Here is a 19716-nt window from a genome sequence, read left to right on the forward strand (position 1 = left end):
AAGATATGACAAAATAACAATTTATAAATTATGAAGGGTTCATGAGGGAGGGAGGAGCGGGGAGGGAGGGAAAAAATGAGGACTGATGCCAGGGGGCTTAAGTGGAGAGCAAATGTTTTGAGAATGATGAAATGCGCTTGACACATTGATGTATGTATGGATTGTGATAAGAGTTGCATGAGCCCCTAATAAAACGATTAAAAAAAAGTAAAAGAAAAGGCTGCTGCATATGCCGGTCAGTTTTGCCTTCTGAGGCTTGGGGCTCCGATTTTCCAAAATCAACTAATAAAGCCTCGCTGTTCTCACTAAGTGGGTCCAAACTGGATTTCTTCTTCTTTTTGTCAGTTGAAGTTCTTCCTTGGGACTGGTGAATGTGCAGGATGAATGCCCAGATCCCCCGCTACCTGGGCTGGACTGGTTCTCCCAGCACCACACAGAGAGCCCCAACACACCGGTAGCAGGAGAACCACACACGGTGGCCTAACAAGGAGTAACACATCTGCCTCCGGCCCAAACTGACTTCTTGGGCGGTCACCAGGGAACACTGGGACCTCCTATGGGATAAGGCAGCCCACCCCAGTGCCCCTCAAGGGTATGGGGTCCAGTCCTAGCCAGCCTCACACCAACTCGCCAATCACTAAGGACTGAGAAGGTAACGCTTCTCACAAGAGTTTCTTTGCAAAATGTTGGGCTTTGAGGCTAATTTTTACACTTGACTAAAGTCAAGCCTGAATCTTGGCAGCCCCGTTACCCAGGGGAGAGCCTGTCATTACGGTTTCCTCGGCTATCATCAAAATAGAAGTAGATTGCCAGATCTCTTCTTCCACGGCACCAAGTAGTGGGTTCCTACCTTCAGCCTTGGGTTAGCAATCAGACACACCTAGCACCCTGGAGACCTTACCCCAGTCCTCAGCAGTACCAATTACTCACAAGGCTATCATATGTTATAGTGGATACAGAAGAATTTCAAAATAAAACATTACTAGATTTACCATTTTGAAATCCCATCCAGAGTTGTTTGTGATCTTTTTTCTGCATTTCATTGATAACTTGACTTTTATGCTTTAAAGCATCAGCTTCTTTCATACAAGACATAAAATGAGCTTCAATTGCATCTTTAGAGGGGCAGTGCAGAAGATCCTTTTCAGGAAAACTCTGTCAAAAGAAAGAAAAATCACACATATAAAACAGGCAAACACACTAGCAAATAAGTTTCTTAAAAGGAAAACTGTTTCACCTTAGTTGACTAATGTTTTTTTAACAAACATTCTCTTACCTTTCACAGAAAGATTTCAGCATAACTCCAAACATTATAAAAAGAAACTTACAAATCTTTAATTTGTACTTTATCTGAGCCACCTTTATTAATTCATATGTGTTTAAATAGGGAAAAAAGGACATTAAAGGGTAATAATTTTAAAAATCATTTTTTTAACTGAACATACCAAATGTTGACAAGGATGTGGAATGGAATATTCAGGTGCTGCTGGTGGATATGTGAAATGGTACAAAGAAAAGACAGTTGGATAATTTCATGAACATGTTAATATACTTCTATATCTGACCTCACCATTTCACACTAGGCATTTACCTAAGCAAAATGAAAGCAAGTGTCCACACAAAAACTTGTACATAATGCTCAGAACAGCTTTATCTGTAATACCAAAGCCCCCCTCCCCCAAGCAATGACAAAATTCCCGAGGTAGATGAACAAATAGTGTGTAAATGACGAGCATGGCACCCAAATCATGGCCACCCCACACACAGCATGATGTCCAACTCTTGTAGGTCAATTTGACCTTGGTGAAACTTAAAAAGGTAACTTTTCGGTTCTAATAGCGGCTCCTGCTTTCCCTGACAAACACCCTGATCCAATTCCTGGCCAAATCATCTCATGCACAGCTACATCCCAGCTGCTACCTATCAGTGGAGGCTGGCATGTTCTTATTATGCTAAGCAGGCTTCAGAGGACCTTCAGACTAAAGAGACCAGGGAAGAAAGGCCAGGATCTCTATCAGTCAGGGAAAACCCTACGGATCACACCAGTACAACTCACGACCACCAGGACATCAAACCAGGCAGCACTGTGTCCCACTTAGTGTGCACGGGGTCATCGGGAGCCGATGGCTGACTCAATGGCACATAACAGCAGCAGCAACAAAGTCAAAGAGCTAAATTCAAACCCTAAAATGTTCAATGTTTCTTTTAGAAAGGTAAGTTAATAATCATTGAGCAAATAAGCAGTTATGTAAATGAAATAACTAATTCACTTTTGGTAATAGTTAAAACTTACCCAATACCTTAATATGTGAACAAACCGAAACCCACTGCCGTCACATAAATTCTGACTCACAGCTACCCTGCAGTATAGAATACAGCTCCCCTACATTCTCCAAGATGCTTGGAGACGGACTGCCGCATCCTTCTTCCCCACAGAGCAGGTGGTGGGCTCCAACAGCTGACCTTGAGCACGAAACCACTGTGCCACCAGGGCACCTTTGTAGGTGACATTGTATGAAGAGTTTTTATATGGATTAGATCCTTTACTTCTCACAGAAGCCCTTGAGGCAAATGCTATTATCCGCATTGTGCAGGCAAACAAAACTAAGGCTCAGAGAGTGAAGACTGAAGCCAGTCTGTCTGACTCTTAACCACTCAGTAGGTGCTCTTCGTAAGAACCCCCAAATGGTTATTCTCTTAAAACCTTTATAAGAACGGAGTTAGATAATAATGGCAGCCCAATCACCAACTCAGGCTACTGTCACAGACAACCTTCAGTATCATGGGGCTTTGAGAGAAAGAACGGGAGAGGGGAAAGGGGACAACGCTTCAGCAAGACTAGGAAACTTACAGGAGATGCCCTCCTATCCGGGCACCACCAGATCACCTATGGAACTAATATCGATTTTAAAAATGCAAACAAGCAGAATTAACCCTGGGGGTTAACATTCAATAATCCCCATGTCCGCTGCCCTGTTCTCACCTTGTTTTGTTTTTCTGAAGACTAAGCTCCAGTCTGCATAGTAAACTATGAGCCTCTACACACACAAGTGCCAGTACAGCAGCCTGGAGCAGACGCAAGGACCCAAATTAATATGGAATCTATTCACTTCTCAATAACACCACTATCACTTTCCTAATACAAACTAACATCTATTCTGACAATTTCCAGAAAAATCTTCTAACTGGGTCACACACCTACATACTTGCCTTTTTAATTGGCTTTTCACATTTGGAGCCACGGTGCTCTGCCTACAATGTTAATCTGATCTTCTTCAAGGAGCTCTGGTGCCATAATGGCTGATGAGTTGAGCTAATGGCAAGGTCAGCAGTTTGAAACCACCAGCCACACGCTACAAGAAAAAGATAGGGCTTTCTGCTCCCATGAAGATCTACAGCCCAGAATACCCAAAGGGGTAGAGTGATGCCACACTCTATAGGGTCTCTAAGTCAACACTGACTGGATGGCAGTGAGGTCCCCTGCCCAAAATCTGGGTTATTTATATCTGCGTTACATTTCTCCAGCATAATCTCTCACTGCAACAAAACTCTCTCTCCATAACCTTGACTACCTGTCATCTTCTCAAACACTTTCAGTTCTCTCAGCCACTCTCATCTCTGTATGTTTTCAGTTTTCTCTGCCTGTCACACTCTTACCCCTTGCAAATCACTCAATTACTTGTGCACAAGAGGACTTGTACACAAGTTGGTCGAACAACAGAATGAAAAAGACAATGAAATCTTTCCGTGACATTTTCAAAGGTCCCTTATACTTGACCAAAAAAATCCTCCCAGCCTTCAGGTTCAGCTTCTCTGGGAAATTTTCTCCTACTTGTTCATCCCTCCTTCTTGACTCGACATCCACATAAGACAGTGTTACAGCACTTCACTCACTGCCATCGAGTCAATGCTGACTCATAGTGAACCACTGTCACTACGTAACTTTATGGGAGTAGAAAGCCTTGTCTTTCTCCCAGGAGCTGTTGGTGGTTTTGAAATGCCGACCATGCGGGTCGCAGTCCAACCTGTAACCACACCACCACCAGGGCTCCACCTATTATTATGCTACACTATGCTGAAGGAGCCCTAGTGGTACAGTGTTAACACACTGGGCTGCTAACTGCAAAGTCAAACGTTTGAAACCATCAGCCACTCCGGAGGAGAAGGATGGGGCTTTCTAAGCCCCTTAAGAGGTACAGTCTGGGAAACTCGCAGGGGCTCTTCTTCCCTTCCCCACAGGGTCACTATGAGTTGGCATTGACTCAATGACAGTGAGTTTGTTTTTAAGGGTTTTTTCAGTACGGAAGCTACAGAAGGCATTAGCCAAAACTGTTCTTCCCAACTCTCTATAACTTCTCTCAACAAATGGATTTTTAATAAATCAACTTTATTGAGAAATTATTCATGCACAATAAATGCAGAAATGTTAAGGGTACAATTTGATGAGCTTTGACACGGTGTACCTATCAGGCCACATAAGATATAGCAGGGTATATTACCATCATTGCCAGAAATTTCCTTAGTGTTCCTTTGTAACAACTTCCTTCAATCTCACCCCAACATATTTTGTCTGTAATAGAATCTCTTCAACTGAGATTACTGCACTAGGACATCTGGGGAAGGGGGGGGACTGCAAAAGCTGATGCTCACATTTTGGATATAGTTAAGTACAAAAGTTTTTAATTGCCAAGGGGTGTTGGGTAATTTGGGAACCTATGATCTAGCATTTCTCCTTTTGCATGTTTTTGAGATTTGCCCATGTAATACACCTACATCAATAGCTTGCTCCTTTGCATTGGTAAGCAATATTTCACTGAAAGCATATACCACAGCTTATTTCCAGATATGGATTATAAATAAACCATCTATTAACATGCAAGTCTTTTTCTAAATTAAAATTTTCCCTGGATCTATATCTGCAAATAAAAATGTAGGGTCAAAGAGTTAAGTATTGATTTAACCTTATTTAAAAGCTGTTTTCCAAAGTAACAGTACGATCTTATATTCCCAATAGCAATGTTGGAGCGGTCTGACTGCTCCAGGCCCGCCCCTGGTACTCTGTCCTTTTGAGTCATCCCAGTGAGTGTGACTCAACAGCTTACTGTAGTTAGTGTACTCCTCCATGACGACAAAAGCTGCCATGCATCTCACTAACTAACCCCTCACCACAAAAACTGCCAAGCATCTCACTAACTCCCTCACCACAAAAATTGCCAAGCATCTCACTAACCCCTCACCACAAAAACTGCCAAGCATCTCACTAACCCCTCACCACAAAAACTGCCAAGCATCTCACTAACCCCTCACCACAAAAACTGCCAAGCAACTCACGTGTGGCCTGATTGACCATTCAGATGTTCTTATCTATGAAGTGTTCACTTTTTTATGTGTGCCCATTTTAAACTCTCACTGGACTATCATTAAGTTGTAAAAGTATTTGGGGGTTTGATGTTACCATAAAGGAGATCAGTAAGAAAGGCAGTCTATTTTCATTTTAAAAAACCCCACCCTACTCTGCCACCCAAATTTTGAAGTATGTCCATGAGTATGTTTTGTGTATACTTAAGTGGCTGGGTCAGTTGGCTTCTATTTTCTTTGTTTAACCTAGTTCTCAAAGTTTTTTGAAGTGCATTTCAAAAGCACTTAATAGTCCTATTAGGCAATATGGCACCTCTGCCCTCAGCATATCTGGAGTAGTTTAATGTCCACACCATCTAAATGTAAATTACTGTAATCCTCACTTTGCACGGCAGAAACTAGTGAACACTGGAACCATGTCCCCACTCTGCGGTCGTGGAACAAATCCGTGGTAACATGGTACCATGCACAACATTTTAGTGAAAATGCATAGGGAAATGGGCTCCAAAGTGTCACTGAGTAAAAGAAGAGGAAATTGGTAATAGTGTTATCAGTACTTTATAATCACTACCTCCTTTTTTTAACACAAGCTAAGTACTATACACTAAGATTTTTTAAAACTTAAATCTAAATATTGAACTCAAATTTCCAGAGCCCCAAGACTCAGAACATAAATCACTTGTGTACTAATATAAAATATTTTCTATTCCATACATTAGAAAGTCTTTTCCTCATAATCTTCATCCAGTTAACTACTTTATTCTTTAAAATTAATTTCTCATAGGTTACTTGTTTAGTGAGGTCTGCAATGATTGACTGACTCTACACTTAAATGTCTACTGCCCCCATTAAGAAGTACTGATGGAGCAATGGGTTAAGCACCAAACCGTTAACCAGAGAGCTGGGGTGGTGTGAGCTCTTTTAAGCCTATTTTATTGACTTACACATACTCAACAGTTAACACAATAGCTGCATAGAGTGAGAGCTCAATAAAGAAGGCAATGAGAGAGCTCCTTACCAAAAAAGGGTGGGGGAGGAGTGGTGGTGGTATAAGGAGATGGGATGTGTATGTCAATATCTAAATACACAGTTGTGTAAATAAAATAACTTACAGGTAGAAAGGGAATAATTAGGTTAGGCAACCTTTACTGTTTACAGGGGACACAGATAAAAGATTCTGCTATCAAAATCAAATAAACAGAAAGATACACAAGCCACTTTTTCCTGGAAACTGGTCTTAGTTTCTTCTAAATAAATAGCTAGCCCCCTTATCCTAAGGAAAGCTAACTATCTGTAGTTGGCCAAATTATAAAAGGAATTTTAGTTTTGCTTTTTATTAATCCATCTTCAAATCCCTTTAGCCAACATATCAACTGTATGTCATCATTCTTATTGATTTGATTACTGACTTCTCGAGATCTGGACTTAATAAAAACTAAATTCTTCCGAAGAGCATGAAAGTCCCAATGGTGACCTAAATGCAGACCTGAAAGCTCCCTTATGACTTTCTTAAGGGAGCATATCTGTATGTAAGTTTCAATACTAGTGCAAACTGCAGACCCTCCATGCACCTGAAGCTCATCTGTATCAAACAGCATCGTTGCTTGAAGAGGAAAATTGTACAACCACTACAAAGTGACACTCATAAATTTTTGTTAAGGTGACTCCAGCTGTCAAGGACCTACTCCATACGGAATTTTGAAATGTGTATTTTTCAGTTTCCTCAGCTAAGCTCCTTTACTGGCTAAGGCCTGCCAACAACTCCTTTTCCAGGCAGCCTCAGTGACCCACAAACACAATTTCCAAACAGGAAGGGAAGCATCATAGACAGAATGGTGCCCAGACTTTGGGGCAAAGCCACACACAGAAATGACTTTTTCACTGCCCTGCTCTTACACACTACGGGAACTAATCCTTTTCAGACGAGACTTATGCTCTCTTACCATTTTCTCCATTCAGTCAAAACAGCTTTAAAATTAACTGTTACTCTGCCACCTCTCCCCCACAACTCTCTCTCTTTATGCTATACCAGAGTTTGCTGTTATAGCTGAAGGCGGTTGTTGTTGTTTGTTTTAATATAAATGTTCCAAACGTTATAAATTCTAAGCATATTGTATTCAGCTCAAACAAAAAGATGTTAAAATTTAAGGGTCTAAATGATTCTGCCAAAAATTAGGAAGAAACTGAAAGGTAACTTAAGGGGAACACTAATGGTGGCTTAACAACTAAAAAGATTTGTGGGATTAGCAATGAACTCTACTTTTTAAAATGCTAGTCTAAGTCTCCTCATTAATTATTATCACAAGTAGGTGAGATTGGAAAGTCTATTTAAACTATACCTTAAAATGTACAGTGATGTTCCAAGGAAGAGCTGAACTTGATGCAAGAAGATCAAATAGCAAACCAATTGGGTAATGCCTAAAAATGAAAGAGTATATTTTAAGAAAGAATAAATATTAAAGTTATAACTACAACTCCAATATAAATTTCCAGCACACTTTAATACAAACACTAGGGCCTACAACTTCAAATCACAGGAATATAGTATCTTACACCATTGTAGCCAAGTCTAACCTAGGATACTTTGCAGGCAACAGGTGTGTTTTTCCTAACCACTTCTCACATAGCTTCAATATACATGATGGTATGTGCTAAGGTCTAAAGTGTACACTTTAAGATTAAAATAGAAGTATCTAAATATCATACTGGAATTCATATTGGCCAGTAAAGTTTTAAAGTTTATTTAACTATATTTTTTATCTTAAAAATAATATTCTATGAAAATGTAAGATCCAAGAGGGGTACCTAGAAAGTATCCCAATCACCTGTTCTATGTTATTACTGTTAACACTATGCATATAAATTTCTAGTCTCTTATCTGTATATACCTCTCTGAATTGTTTCTATTACAAATTGCACAACAATCTGTTTTGCAATGTCAATATTTTTCTAGTTCACTGAATATCCTTCTGTAGCCTAATTGTAAAGATTTTACATAACCATTACTCACACTGAAGCACTTACATAGCAATAAACAAATGTTAATATGACAAACCTTTAAATAGACACACTTTGAGTGCGGCAGCTTAATTAGTAAATCAGAATTAAATAATACTCTCAACAAAAACTAAAAGATTTGACCAATCACAGAATGTGACTCCTCAATGAGAGGTGCAAACGTTTTAAATATTATCTAATTTCCTCAAAATGAGTGCCCTAATATCTCACTTACATAACAGTAAACTATTGGTTAGTACTATTTATGTCTGTATTTTTCTATATCACATAACTGTGGGGAAATTAGCTCCTTAATAAGATAAAAGAGTGGGTAGCTCTAGTCTTAACACGAGGAAGCTTCAAAAAGTTTGTGGAGAAATCCCATTCTTTCAATTCCATCCCCACAAACTTTTCAAGACCCTCACATGTGTTCTATTTAATAACTCTTAGCTCTCCTCCTCCTCCTCAAAGTCAGCACCTAGCAATAATCCTCCAAAATTAAAAGAATACGAAAGAAAATGTCCAGAAAAGTCGTGACCTCAGAAAAAAACAGAAGCAAAGCTAATAAATAAAAAAAAATGTACTACAGAAATCTATCAAATCGTATTCTGGTTCTGCTCTCAGAATTATTAAAACTATGCAAGGCCTACACTTTTCAAAATAGACCAACTGCTTTGTGGTTGCTAGTTTATTTTTTGAACACTCATTTTAGGTCTCAGCAAACAGATTAAGAATGAATGTGGATCCTTAGTAAATAAGGTCTGACAGAGCATGCAGCTTTACAAAGTCTGTGTCGCAGTCAAATATAATTAGGAAATTATGTAGTTTTAAGCAGTTTGACAGATTCAGAGATTCCATTCAAAGAAATAGCTATCTAGTGCTGCACAAATTCTCGGTCAATCACAAATAGAACTATAAAGACATCAAATTTCATATACTACAGCAATCTAGAACGACATAAAATCGTATACTGCGGATTTGCCTCCCAACGACTGCCACAAAGTTATTGTCGAAATTATGCATGTCACACAAATTTTTCTGGTTTCCAAGTGCGCATAACAGTTATGGTTACGCTACAGTGCACCACAGGGCGGTTCTCCTCTGTCCTATAGGGTCCAGTGAGTTTGGTTTGGTTTGGGGGGTAGTATATTAAGTGTGCTGTGGCATTATCCAAAAAAGTATGAAACATTGTGAGAATAACTACAGGTTGACACAGAAACAAAGTGAACAAACACTATATAGAAAAATACTGATGTTTGGGGTTGTCACAACTTCCCATTTGTTAGAAAATGAAGTATCTGAAGTACAATCAAGCAAAGCATGATAAAACAAGGTATATCTATACAATTTTAAAAATAAACCAATACTTGAATCAGAATATGTGACCTCCCCCCGCCCCCCAAAATAAACCAAACTCACTGCCATTGAGTTGATGCCAACTCACAGTAGACTACCCTTGTAGGTTCCGAGACTAACTCTTTACAGGAGTAGAAAGCCTCATCTTTCCCCCATGGAGTGGTTGGTGGTCTCAAGTGGCTGACCTTTCGGATTGCCAGCCCAGTGCATAACCACTATGCCACCAAGCTAGAACATTCATAATTGTTCATTATTTTTTAACCTCCATACTGAAACTATACATGCACAAATTGCTACAATAAATCAATAAAAATTCAAAGAACTTTAAACAGTTTACCCTCGCTGTACTATCAGGATCCAAGGGCTCCAAGTTCAGGGAGGTAGGAAAGGAGGAAGTATGGAAACAAGAAACATGGGAAGGAAGTGGGATAAACGATGGTACACTGAAGGGATTACAAATGGGAGGAAATAAAATGTGTCCGAAATGTTGAAAGCAAAACTGCTCTGTAAACCTCCACCAGATTCGCAATTATGTGTACAGGGGGAAAAAAATCTAATAGACCCAACATTAGGTTTTTACTCTCCTTTTTGAGCAGTTCTGCTACTTTAAGACTTAAAACTCCATGGCTTTTATTCTTTAAAAAGGGCTTCCAAAGAACAAAGAGATAATTTTCTTTAAAATAAATTAATAAATAAAACCCACCCTATCTTGCAATGGCCATATGGGTCCACTTTATCAATCAAAGATGGATTATGTGATCTTAGTGATCTTATATTTCCTGTATCTTGAAACATTTTGCTACTTCTTCATCTTAAGAATTCATCATATTCAATTATTTTCAACTCTGCTAAAAAGACTAAAACATTTTAAAATGGCAGAACAATAAAATGCCTAGAAAGACGATACAATAATAAAGCAAATCATCACAAGTGCATCTTTTTCCAAATCCCCTAAAGTAACGCATCACCTTTTATGAATGTGTAAAATAAAAATCAAGACTTTCATTTTTAGAGTCTGGCGTTAGCTATTAACCTAGAATTTTTCATTTTCCAACCAAAACAGCAAAGTGAAGAAAACTGAAAGCTGAAAATGTTTTACTATCACGAAAGAAATCAGACATATGCAAAGAGACAGAAAGCAGCCTTCTAGCCTTTATGATGATGGTGAAATGGAGGTGAAATCCCAAGGAGTTTCAAATGATGGTATCCTAGATGAACAGATGAGTTAACAATATACTACATCTAACAACTCCCCCTCCCCCCAAAAAGGTGTATTTTTCTTACCCAATTAGTCATTCAACAAAAAAAGAACTTCATCATACAAGAGAGCTCCAAAAACTTTGTGGAAAAATCCCATTATCTTTCAACTCTACTTCCCCATGAATTTTTGAAGCCCCCCCGAGTACTTTTGAACCTCGGCAATTTCATTTTGTGAAAAATATGCATGACAGCTTTTCATTTCTTACATTTGTGCACTATAACTTACTTGATAAACTTGTACACAAAGATGTTTAAAGGGGACTAAATGGTATAAAGAGAAATCATTGTACTGATCATTTTAATTGGTGTTTACTAACGTAAAAAAAATTTTTTTACAATAAAAGCATGAGCTGACAAATTTTAAAAAGACTCAAATGATTGCTGCTAAATATGAGTCAGAAGAAATAAGTTAAATCTCTTACAGACTTGAAATCTAGAATTAATATCTAGAGATACATGACATACATTCTAGGTTAATGTATAACAATAAATTTGGTACATTTAAATGTTTATTAAAAATTCTAATAAAGTTGTTAAATATTACTCTTTTATACTTACTTCATTAAATGACTTAGAAAACATATTAGAAACTCACTGCCATTAAGTTGATTCCAACTCATAGCAAATAGGGTTTCCAAGATATAAATCTTTATGTGAAGAAACAACCTCATCTTTCTCCTGGGGAGCATCAGCTAGGTTTGAACCACTAACCTTGTGGTTAGCAGACCAACACCTAGTCCACATATATATTTTTTAAAGTGATTGAGCTCATTTGGTACATCATGATGATTTTTTCTATGGGTATACAGATTAAGATGGTAATTTAAACATTATAATTTCTAAAAATTGTAGTTAAATACATAAAGCATTGACATAAAGACATTCTGAATAATAGTGCATAATTATTCTATAAGTTTTTTTTTTAATGTAATTGGAAAAATTTCTGCTGTCAAGGTCTACAGCTGATATGCGATTCAGAGGCAGATGCTAATATTACATATTTTGATGCCAGGACACTAACTCCTAACACATGTATACCTGAATTAATTTGTGCCCAATTTATTGCAGATAATTCTACTAATATTTAAGAAAACCCACAAAAGAAAAATTGTTAAAAATGAAAAGCAAGACATTTCTGATACAATACAGACTGGTGTGAAGTCTAAATCTGCACAAGTTCTCTAGATATTCCAAATAGTAGTTACTTTTGTCGCGAGGCTACTAAACCTAAAACATGGAAAGCACATGAGCCTTACAGTAAGCGAATCAAAATACAGGCCCTTTGTTGTTGCACTGCTACCATGACCATCTAGCCTAAATTTAACTGAAAACAAAGATGGGATCATTTGAACTTGGGATATCCCAGAAAAAGACTTGATTAAAAGGTTTAATCTACTTTCCTAGAAAAAGAGGCTGCATCTGATAAGGTCATGGGGAAATTCAATTTTCTTTTAATTCTTTCTTCCGTGAACTTTCAGAAAGCTCCTTCATATAGTATTTATGAGTTAAGATTGTTACAGTTATTTAAACTTTAAAGAAAAAACTTTGCATATTTTCAATAAAACTTTTTGCTACAGATTACTTTTAAATCACATGAGTATGATATTAAATTCCAGGTCATTTTGATAGACATGTTAAAGATCACTATCAGGACATGTATGTATAATTCAAAAGGTCTCTTCAGCTTATTTTCAACAACCAGTCCTGAAAACACGACAGTTTATGCAGAATCATAACCTCTCATTAGAGGTGCTGGTTTTATAGTTGACAAAAACAAGCTTTTTCTAAATTCTTTATCAGAAAGCCCAGAACTTAAGCAAGACTAGTAATTACTAAGGAAATACTCTTTTAAAGCACAAAAACTGTTCTCTTAAATAACTCTAGCATAAAAGTAACCATATATAAATATATACATGTATGTATGTATGTCTTGAACCGCATCATCCCTCAAAATGTTATGTTAGAGCACCCTCTACTGACTAATCAACTCAAATCAGTCTAAAAAAATGATTCTTACATTTTGAGTAGAATCAGTACTATCAATTCCTTCAGGGTTTAAAGTTAAAAGTAAAGAAGCACTGTACCACACAGGGCAAAGTCAGAGTGTTTTCCTGGAGGTTCTCCCCAAATCCACAAGGATACGTGTATGAAGTAGACACATCAGGAGGGTCTAGTCCCTGGAGAAGGGCATCATACTTGGTAGAGGTCAGTGAAATGCAGGACGGCCCTCAATGAGATGGACTGATGATACACTGGCTGCGATACTGGACTGAATCAGCACAGGATTGTGAGGACGGCACAAGACCAGAGAGTGTTCCGTTCTGCTGAGGGCAGGGGGTTTCTTAAGCATTTAAAGAGTTCTGGTGCACACTTGTTGAGAGGCTACTTAACCCACCACCAGTGGTTCAAAACCATGCAGCAACTAGGTGGGAAAAAGATCTAGTGACCTCATCCCAGTAAATATTTCAAGCTATAACTCTCTGAGGTAATTCCACTCTGCCAGATGGGATCACTGTGAGTTGAAACTCAACCCAGGGGCACCTAACAGCAACAGCGAGCATTGAGGCACTGTTTTAAGCCCTTTGCATGTCTGAACTCATTCAATGTTTGAAATGAAAATTTCCCCATTGTGCAGGTAAGAAACTGAGACATGGAAACGTTTAAAATTTTGCCCAACACTATCTAATAAGTGATGGCAGTGGAATTTAAGCCCTGACATCTGATTTTAGATTCAGAATTCTTAGCTATTATGTTGCAACACACAGGGATAAAAATATAAGGATCAAATAAGAAGAGGCTTCAGAAAGTTCACATTACAATGGAATTAAAAGATAATACATTTTCCCCACAAACTTTTTGAAGCCTTCTTGTAAATGGTACATAGGAAGCATGTATGGAATGTAGAGATGGCACCGCAGTGGAAATGATCGCTTTTGGCTAGGAGAAATCATAAAAAGGATAACACTTTATAAATAACAATTCAGAGGAATCAATGAACAAGACAAAAAAAAGAAGCTGGAGAAGGCAACAGAGTCAAGGAAAAACATGTGGAAAGAAACAGAAGCATGAAACAGCATCCACTGTTCCTGAAAGAAGTAGTTTAGTTAAGCTGGAAAGCAGTGGGCATATGAAGGACCTCATGTATGCACCATGCTATTGCTTGGACTTTGCCATGTGTAGGACTCGAAATAACGTTTTGCAGAAGGGAGTAACAAAATCCGATCTGTTTTTAGAAAACTCACTTATGGTACTGAGGAAGACAGACTGAAGCTGAACAGTATCAGCAAGGAGACAAGATGCTAATAAGCAAACTGAGAGAGAAATTTGATGGGCTGAATCCAGGTAGAAATAGGAAATTCAAGATCTATCTAATATAGCAGGTAAAAAAAAATCAGACCTAACAATTGGGTACTAAAGGAATCAAAAGTGTGTTCTCTAACCATACCGAATGAAAGCAGAAATCAGAGCACATGGAAATTAAACAAGTAGAAAGAAAATTTTTAAAATAAAAGTGATGTCTTTAACAAAGCTGACAATAAATAGACACCACTGCACCCAAAAGTTGGTATTGACTCGATAACAGTGAATGACCCATTCTGCATGAGAAAGAAAGAAAAAATAAAGATGAATAACCTTACATTCGTCAATTAACAATTTTGAAGCAATTGGCGGAACCATTAAAAAAAAAAAAGCCACAAACCACCAAAAGTCCACCACAATCCAATAGATAGGTCATTTAAGAAACCCTGGTGCCAGAGCCTACTTATGAATGAGACCAAATGTGCTGCCTCTCTCTCAATCAACAGCAGCGACTCCCCCACTCTACTGCAAGCGCTGGTATAGCACAAGAAATAGAAATAAAAGGCTTACAGCTTGAACAAGAAGAATTAAAACTATCTATATTACCAGGTAACATAACTGTCTATACAGAAATTCTCCAAGAATCTAAAAACAAACAAACAAAACTCCTAGAATTAATTAATAAGTGTATTCAGCAGGGTCACAGCAAACAGTATGAACACACAAAACTCAATTGCATTTCTACATGCCAACAATGAACACACAAATCAAAATTAAAGCTGACCCTTTTAAAATATAGTTTTGCATGTCAACACAAAGACCTGTACATCAATGTTACCTACCCCTATACTGTTAAAAGACACTAGTACCTAATAAAAAGTGCAAACCCTACATATTTACATGGCTGCTGTTTTCCTCTGGTAATCACATCCTATTAAAGACCTTTGCTTAAATGCCAGAGATTTTTATAGTGACAGCCTATTTTAGGAAAAATTTCTTTTTAGTATAGGAGACAATGTAACTCCTAAGGGCAAAAAAGAAATGACTAAAACTTAGTACACAGATCCTAAACTACATTCAGGGTTAAGTTAGTTATTAACGTCTTAAATACATAATGTACCTAAAAATACTAAAGGGGAAAATGCCTCAAAAGTCATTAAATGTATGAGTAAATACCAGAACACAACTATGAAAGTGTTATCATGCATTAAAAAAAATACCTCAAAACTAAAATCAAGATACTTGAATTACGTACTTTCACGTAAACTCTCTAAAGGTAAATTTCATTTCATTTTCTATAGAGGTGCATTGAATAATAATTGACTACACCAGGTTTTCAATAAGACTTTCAGGAAAGATAAATAATGAAAGAATGGGAACTTGATTCATGTAAGCCAAAATCAATGTTCTGCCATTAAGAGAGAAAGGCATTCAGACAAGATTTATCTAAAATACAACTTGAGGGGTACAAACCTATCTAATATAAACATGAGTATGATACATGACAGAATGAGTGGCGGCGAAAAGGTGACTTGGTAGTCATTTACTACAGTACTATACTGATGTCTCCCACCTCCTAGCAGTTCTCAACCGGGGGTGGTTTTGCCCTGCAGGGACAGTTGGCAATGTACGTCAACATTTTTTGTTAGCAACTGGCAGGAGTACTACTGGTACCATGCGAGCATTACTGCCAAGCATCTGATAATACAGGCTATTCCTGTCCTGACAAAGATAGATCTAATTCATAATGTCAACAGTGCCCTGTGAAAACCTATATATTGATAAAATTGATAAAAGCTGCTAATTTCACAAATTGATTGTCTCTAGCTAATACAAGCTGAGCAATATAACTTTAATATAACTTTACTATAGATACTGTTGCTGTAGGGTGTGATAAAGTCGGTTCTGACTTAGTTGACTGTGGACAACAGAAGGAAACACTGCCTGGTCCTCCTCCAACAAGAGAGAACTGACAAACGCTAACAAATCGCTGCTGAGCCCGTCAATTCCAACTCACGGGGACCCCATATGTGTGCCCCATAAGGTTTTCAATGGGTATTTGTTAGAAGCAGATTACCAGGTTTTTCTTCCACAGCACCTTCTGGGTAGACTTCAGTTCAGAGCCAACTACATTAACTAATTGCATTGACCATGCACAGATATAACTAGCTTGTTAGTTCACTTTTTGTAAGCTACTCATCCATACCTTTTCCCTTCCTTCCCTCCCTTTCTCTCTCCTCCTGACCCTGGCTCCTCTTATACTTAAGCTACCTTCTCACTCCAAAGCCCCCCAGATCTTTCAAAGAAAGCAGCAGAAAGCATTCGTATGCTCTATGCTGCCTGAGCTCTAAAATTATTATACAAGGGTTATAATGAGTTGATAATCAGAAAGCCTAGTATTCTGTTTGGATTAAAAAACAAAACAGAAAACATTAAATAAGAACCACTTCATTCCTTCCCAGGACCACCTCAAAAAAGTGAGACATAACCCATAAATGAATACAAAATATCATCTCAAATGTTTCTTGATCCCTATGTAAAATCTACTCCTTTGGGGTCTACACAAGTCCAAGGTGAGAGTTCAAAAAGTTCACTCTTCTTGTTTATAATATTCCTTGAAGTCAATTCAGCGGCACTAGTGCAATACCTATGGCTTCTTTTACTTGTCTTACTATTTCTTGGTTTTAATGGTCGCAGATCCAGAGAGCAAGTCTAATTTTAATCTATTTGTATTCCTCACAAGTTCATGTGAATATTGTCTCAGTCCGTACCTTTTTCATTCGACCATATTTATATGGAAGAATGTCAATACGTTGCTTTATTTTTAAAAATATTCTCCCTATAATTCATCCAGATTTATTAAATATTTTAGTAGCACAGGAATTGAACCCTCTGCAATAAAGTACAAAAGAAATATCATCTGTATATGGAAAGCCCAGATTTAAGGCTTACTCATATTCTCAATAAAAAAAATATAAATTATTTTTCAAAAAAGGGATAAAAACATATAATGTACCAAACGTATACAAGGTGTGCCTGCAGCAGGAAGTTTGCAAGATGTCATTCTAGGTTCTGATCTGTTTATAAAGATCTATTTGTACACCACTATGATTGTGCCTTATAAAAGAACCCATTGCTGAACACGCATGAATCTGTTTTGTTACACGCATCCAAACAGAGGGCAAACTTTTTTCAACTTAACGTTCTGACAATGATAGTAGCTACGCCAAGAATCTTCCGCTTTGCAGACACTGGTTCTTACCATTGTTTCTGGACACTATGTCTTGCAAACCCTAGCCTGCACTCAATGCTCAATAGTGCAGAAAAGTCCACTCACCATTTCAGGGGTGTGCCTTCATATTCAAACCACATCTCACTAATGTCTTCTTGTCTCATAACCTTCTGAAAGTGCTTTTTCACTTTGTCAGTTACCAGCGTCAGATAACTCACTCTTGGCAGAAGCAACTGAAATGAAAATTTATAAGACCATATTTACTTAGTTATCTTTTCAACAAATATATACAAAGCAGGTCTGGGAATTTAAAAGAAAACAGTCATTTTGTTTGCAATATTTTGAGCGTTCAACACAAAATCAATTGTTTTTGATAGAAAATTAAAGAGGTATTTTTAATTTTCTATGGGGTCATTAATTTAAGTACAGTTTACAGAATAAATGCCTAGAATTAACAACAAATATATCTATAGTCTTCCTGTAAAACTTTTCCAAATAAAAATATAATGGTAATCAGTTGACATACTATATAAGACAGTTAAAACTTCAAATAACTTTAACTTAAACTAATCCAACTGAGTTAATGCAGCTATCTTAGGAAGCGATTTAGTCCTGATATTTGCCTTGACATATCAGGCCTTCCCAGGACCCTGTCTCATGTATTGATTTAGTTGTAATGGAGAAGAACACCAAGACAAGACTTACTTCTATAGGAGGGTAAAATAAAATGGAGGTGGAAAATACTTATAAAAAGTGCTTATCAAAATACTTGGTGGCAGCAATAGAATGGCCTTCAAGAGTCAAGCAAATTTTCATTTGATGTAAAATAATGCCCACCAAGAAACTGAGCAGAAGGATGGTATGACGGGAAAACAACATGCAGGTGGCAGTTCTACAGCTGTGCCTTGAAAGACTAACAGAAGATGAGCTTACAGAAGCAAAGAGAGGAGGCCTGGAAACATGGACGACCTAGAAATGCAAGAGAAGGGTAATCATGAATGAAGAAAATGAGAGGAGGAGGAGTAAGGCTGAAGCACACGATGAATGCAACTAATGTCACTAAACTGAACTTGAAAGAAATGTTGAAATGGGGTGGGAAAAGATGAGGGAGTTAAGGTAGAGATGAACATCTTTTGAGCTACACATTTAAATCTCCAAGCTCTCATAGAAGTACAAGCTTAGGGTATGAAGCTGGTAATTCACATAAACAGCCAAAGCAGATGAAGCAGGAGGAAACACAAATTCACGTGTCTGTTCCCTTCCAGTAGGCGTTGCAGTCATTTCTTATTTTCCTAAGCCTTCCCCTTTGCTGGCATCAACTGTTTCATTGTTCTCTCTCAGAACCTTTGTGAATCTAAACCCACACCATTCTCAATACTGCTTATTCGGGGTGATGTCTTTTGACCAGCAAATCAAGTAGAATCACTGAGCTGGCAAATGTGCACAGAGAAATATGCTGGTTAAACCAACTGGATGTTAAACAGTGAAAACCAAGATAACAGGCACTAGGGCCAAGGGTCACAGAAGTCTGGAGAAATCATAGTAGTCGGCATGCTCTGGTATGTTAAGAAAGATACTGATGCTATGAACAAGCTCTTGGTTAGTATTGTGGTTTCAATAGAACACATGTTCCTCTTTTTTAGAAGGCAATGATTATGAAAGAAAAAAGGAAATTACTACAATCTAGATATAGGGGGGGAAAAAACCACTGGATGATTTTACAGGCACTATCACCTCTATTTTATATATAGCTTAAATTAAATTACTGGCCAAAATTAAATGCTATTAAATTAAAAGCAAAGAAAACAATGTGTGGAAGTCAGGAATGTCAGAATCAAAAGAAATGTGACATAGAGATCTTTAAGACAGCATGGCAAATTAGCTATTTTTAAAAATCATTTTATTGGGGCTTGTACAACTCTTATCACAATCCATACAGACATCCATCGTGTCAAGCACATTTGTACTTTTGTTGTCATCATCATTCAAAACATTTTATTTCTACTTGAGCCCTTGGTATCAGCTCATTTTTCCCCTCCCTCATGTGCCCTTGATAATTTATAAATTATTATCTGTAGGCAACTGGACCTCCCCTTACAGAAGGGTTGCAGGGAGGAGATGAGCCAATCAGGGCGCAGTATAACACTGCTGAAACATACAACTTTCCTCTAGTTCTTTAATGCTTCTCCTCCCACCCCCACTATCATGATCCC

The 19716-nt window shown here is 37.7% G+C and overlaps 1 protein-coding gene across 1 annotated transcript in view; it reads right to left on the minus strand.

Annotated features, from left to right (window-relative positions):
- The window catches only part of ATG5 (autophagy related 5), a 119688-nt gene that overhangs the window by 76581 nt on the left and 23391 nt on the right, over window positions 1-19716 (minus strand). The window contains exons 3-5 of the mRNA XM_004696229.2: window positions 17609-17736; window positions 7698-7776; window positions 993-1155 (exon numbers count right to left, since the gene is read on the minus strand). Of these exons, the coding sequence (XP_004696286.1) occupies window positions 993-1155; window positions 7698-7776; window positions 17609-17736 (370 nt within the window). The remainder of the gene's footprint in view (window positions 1-992; window positions 1156-7697; window positions 7777-17608; window positions 17737-19716) is intronic.

The sequence above is a fragment of the Echinops telfairi genome, unplaced genomic scaffold (assembly GCF_000313985.2).
Source record: "Echinops telfairi isolate 266 unplaced genomic scaffold, ASM31398v2 ScPeMD7_3533;HRSCAF=4204_0, whole genome shotgun sequence".
Classification (NCBI taxonomy): domain Eukaryota; kingdom Metazoa; phylum Chordata; class Mammalia; order Afrosoricida; family Tenrecidae; genus Echinops; species Echinops telfairi.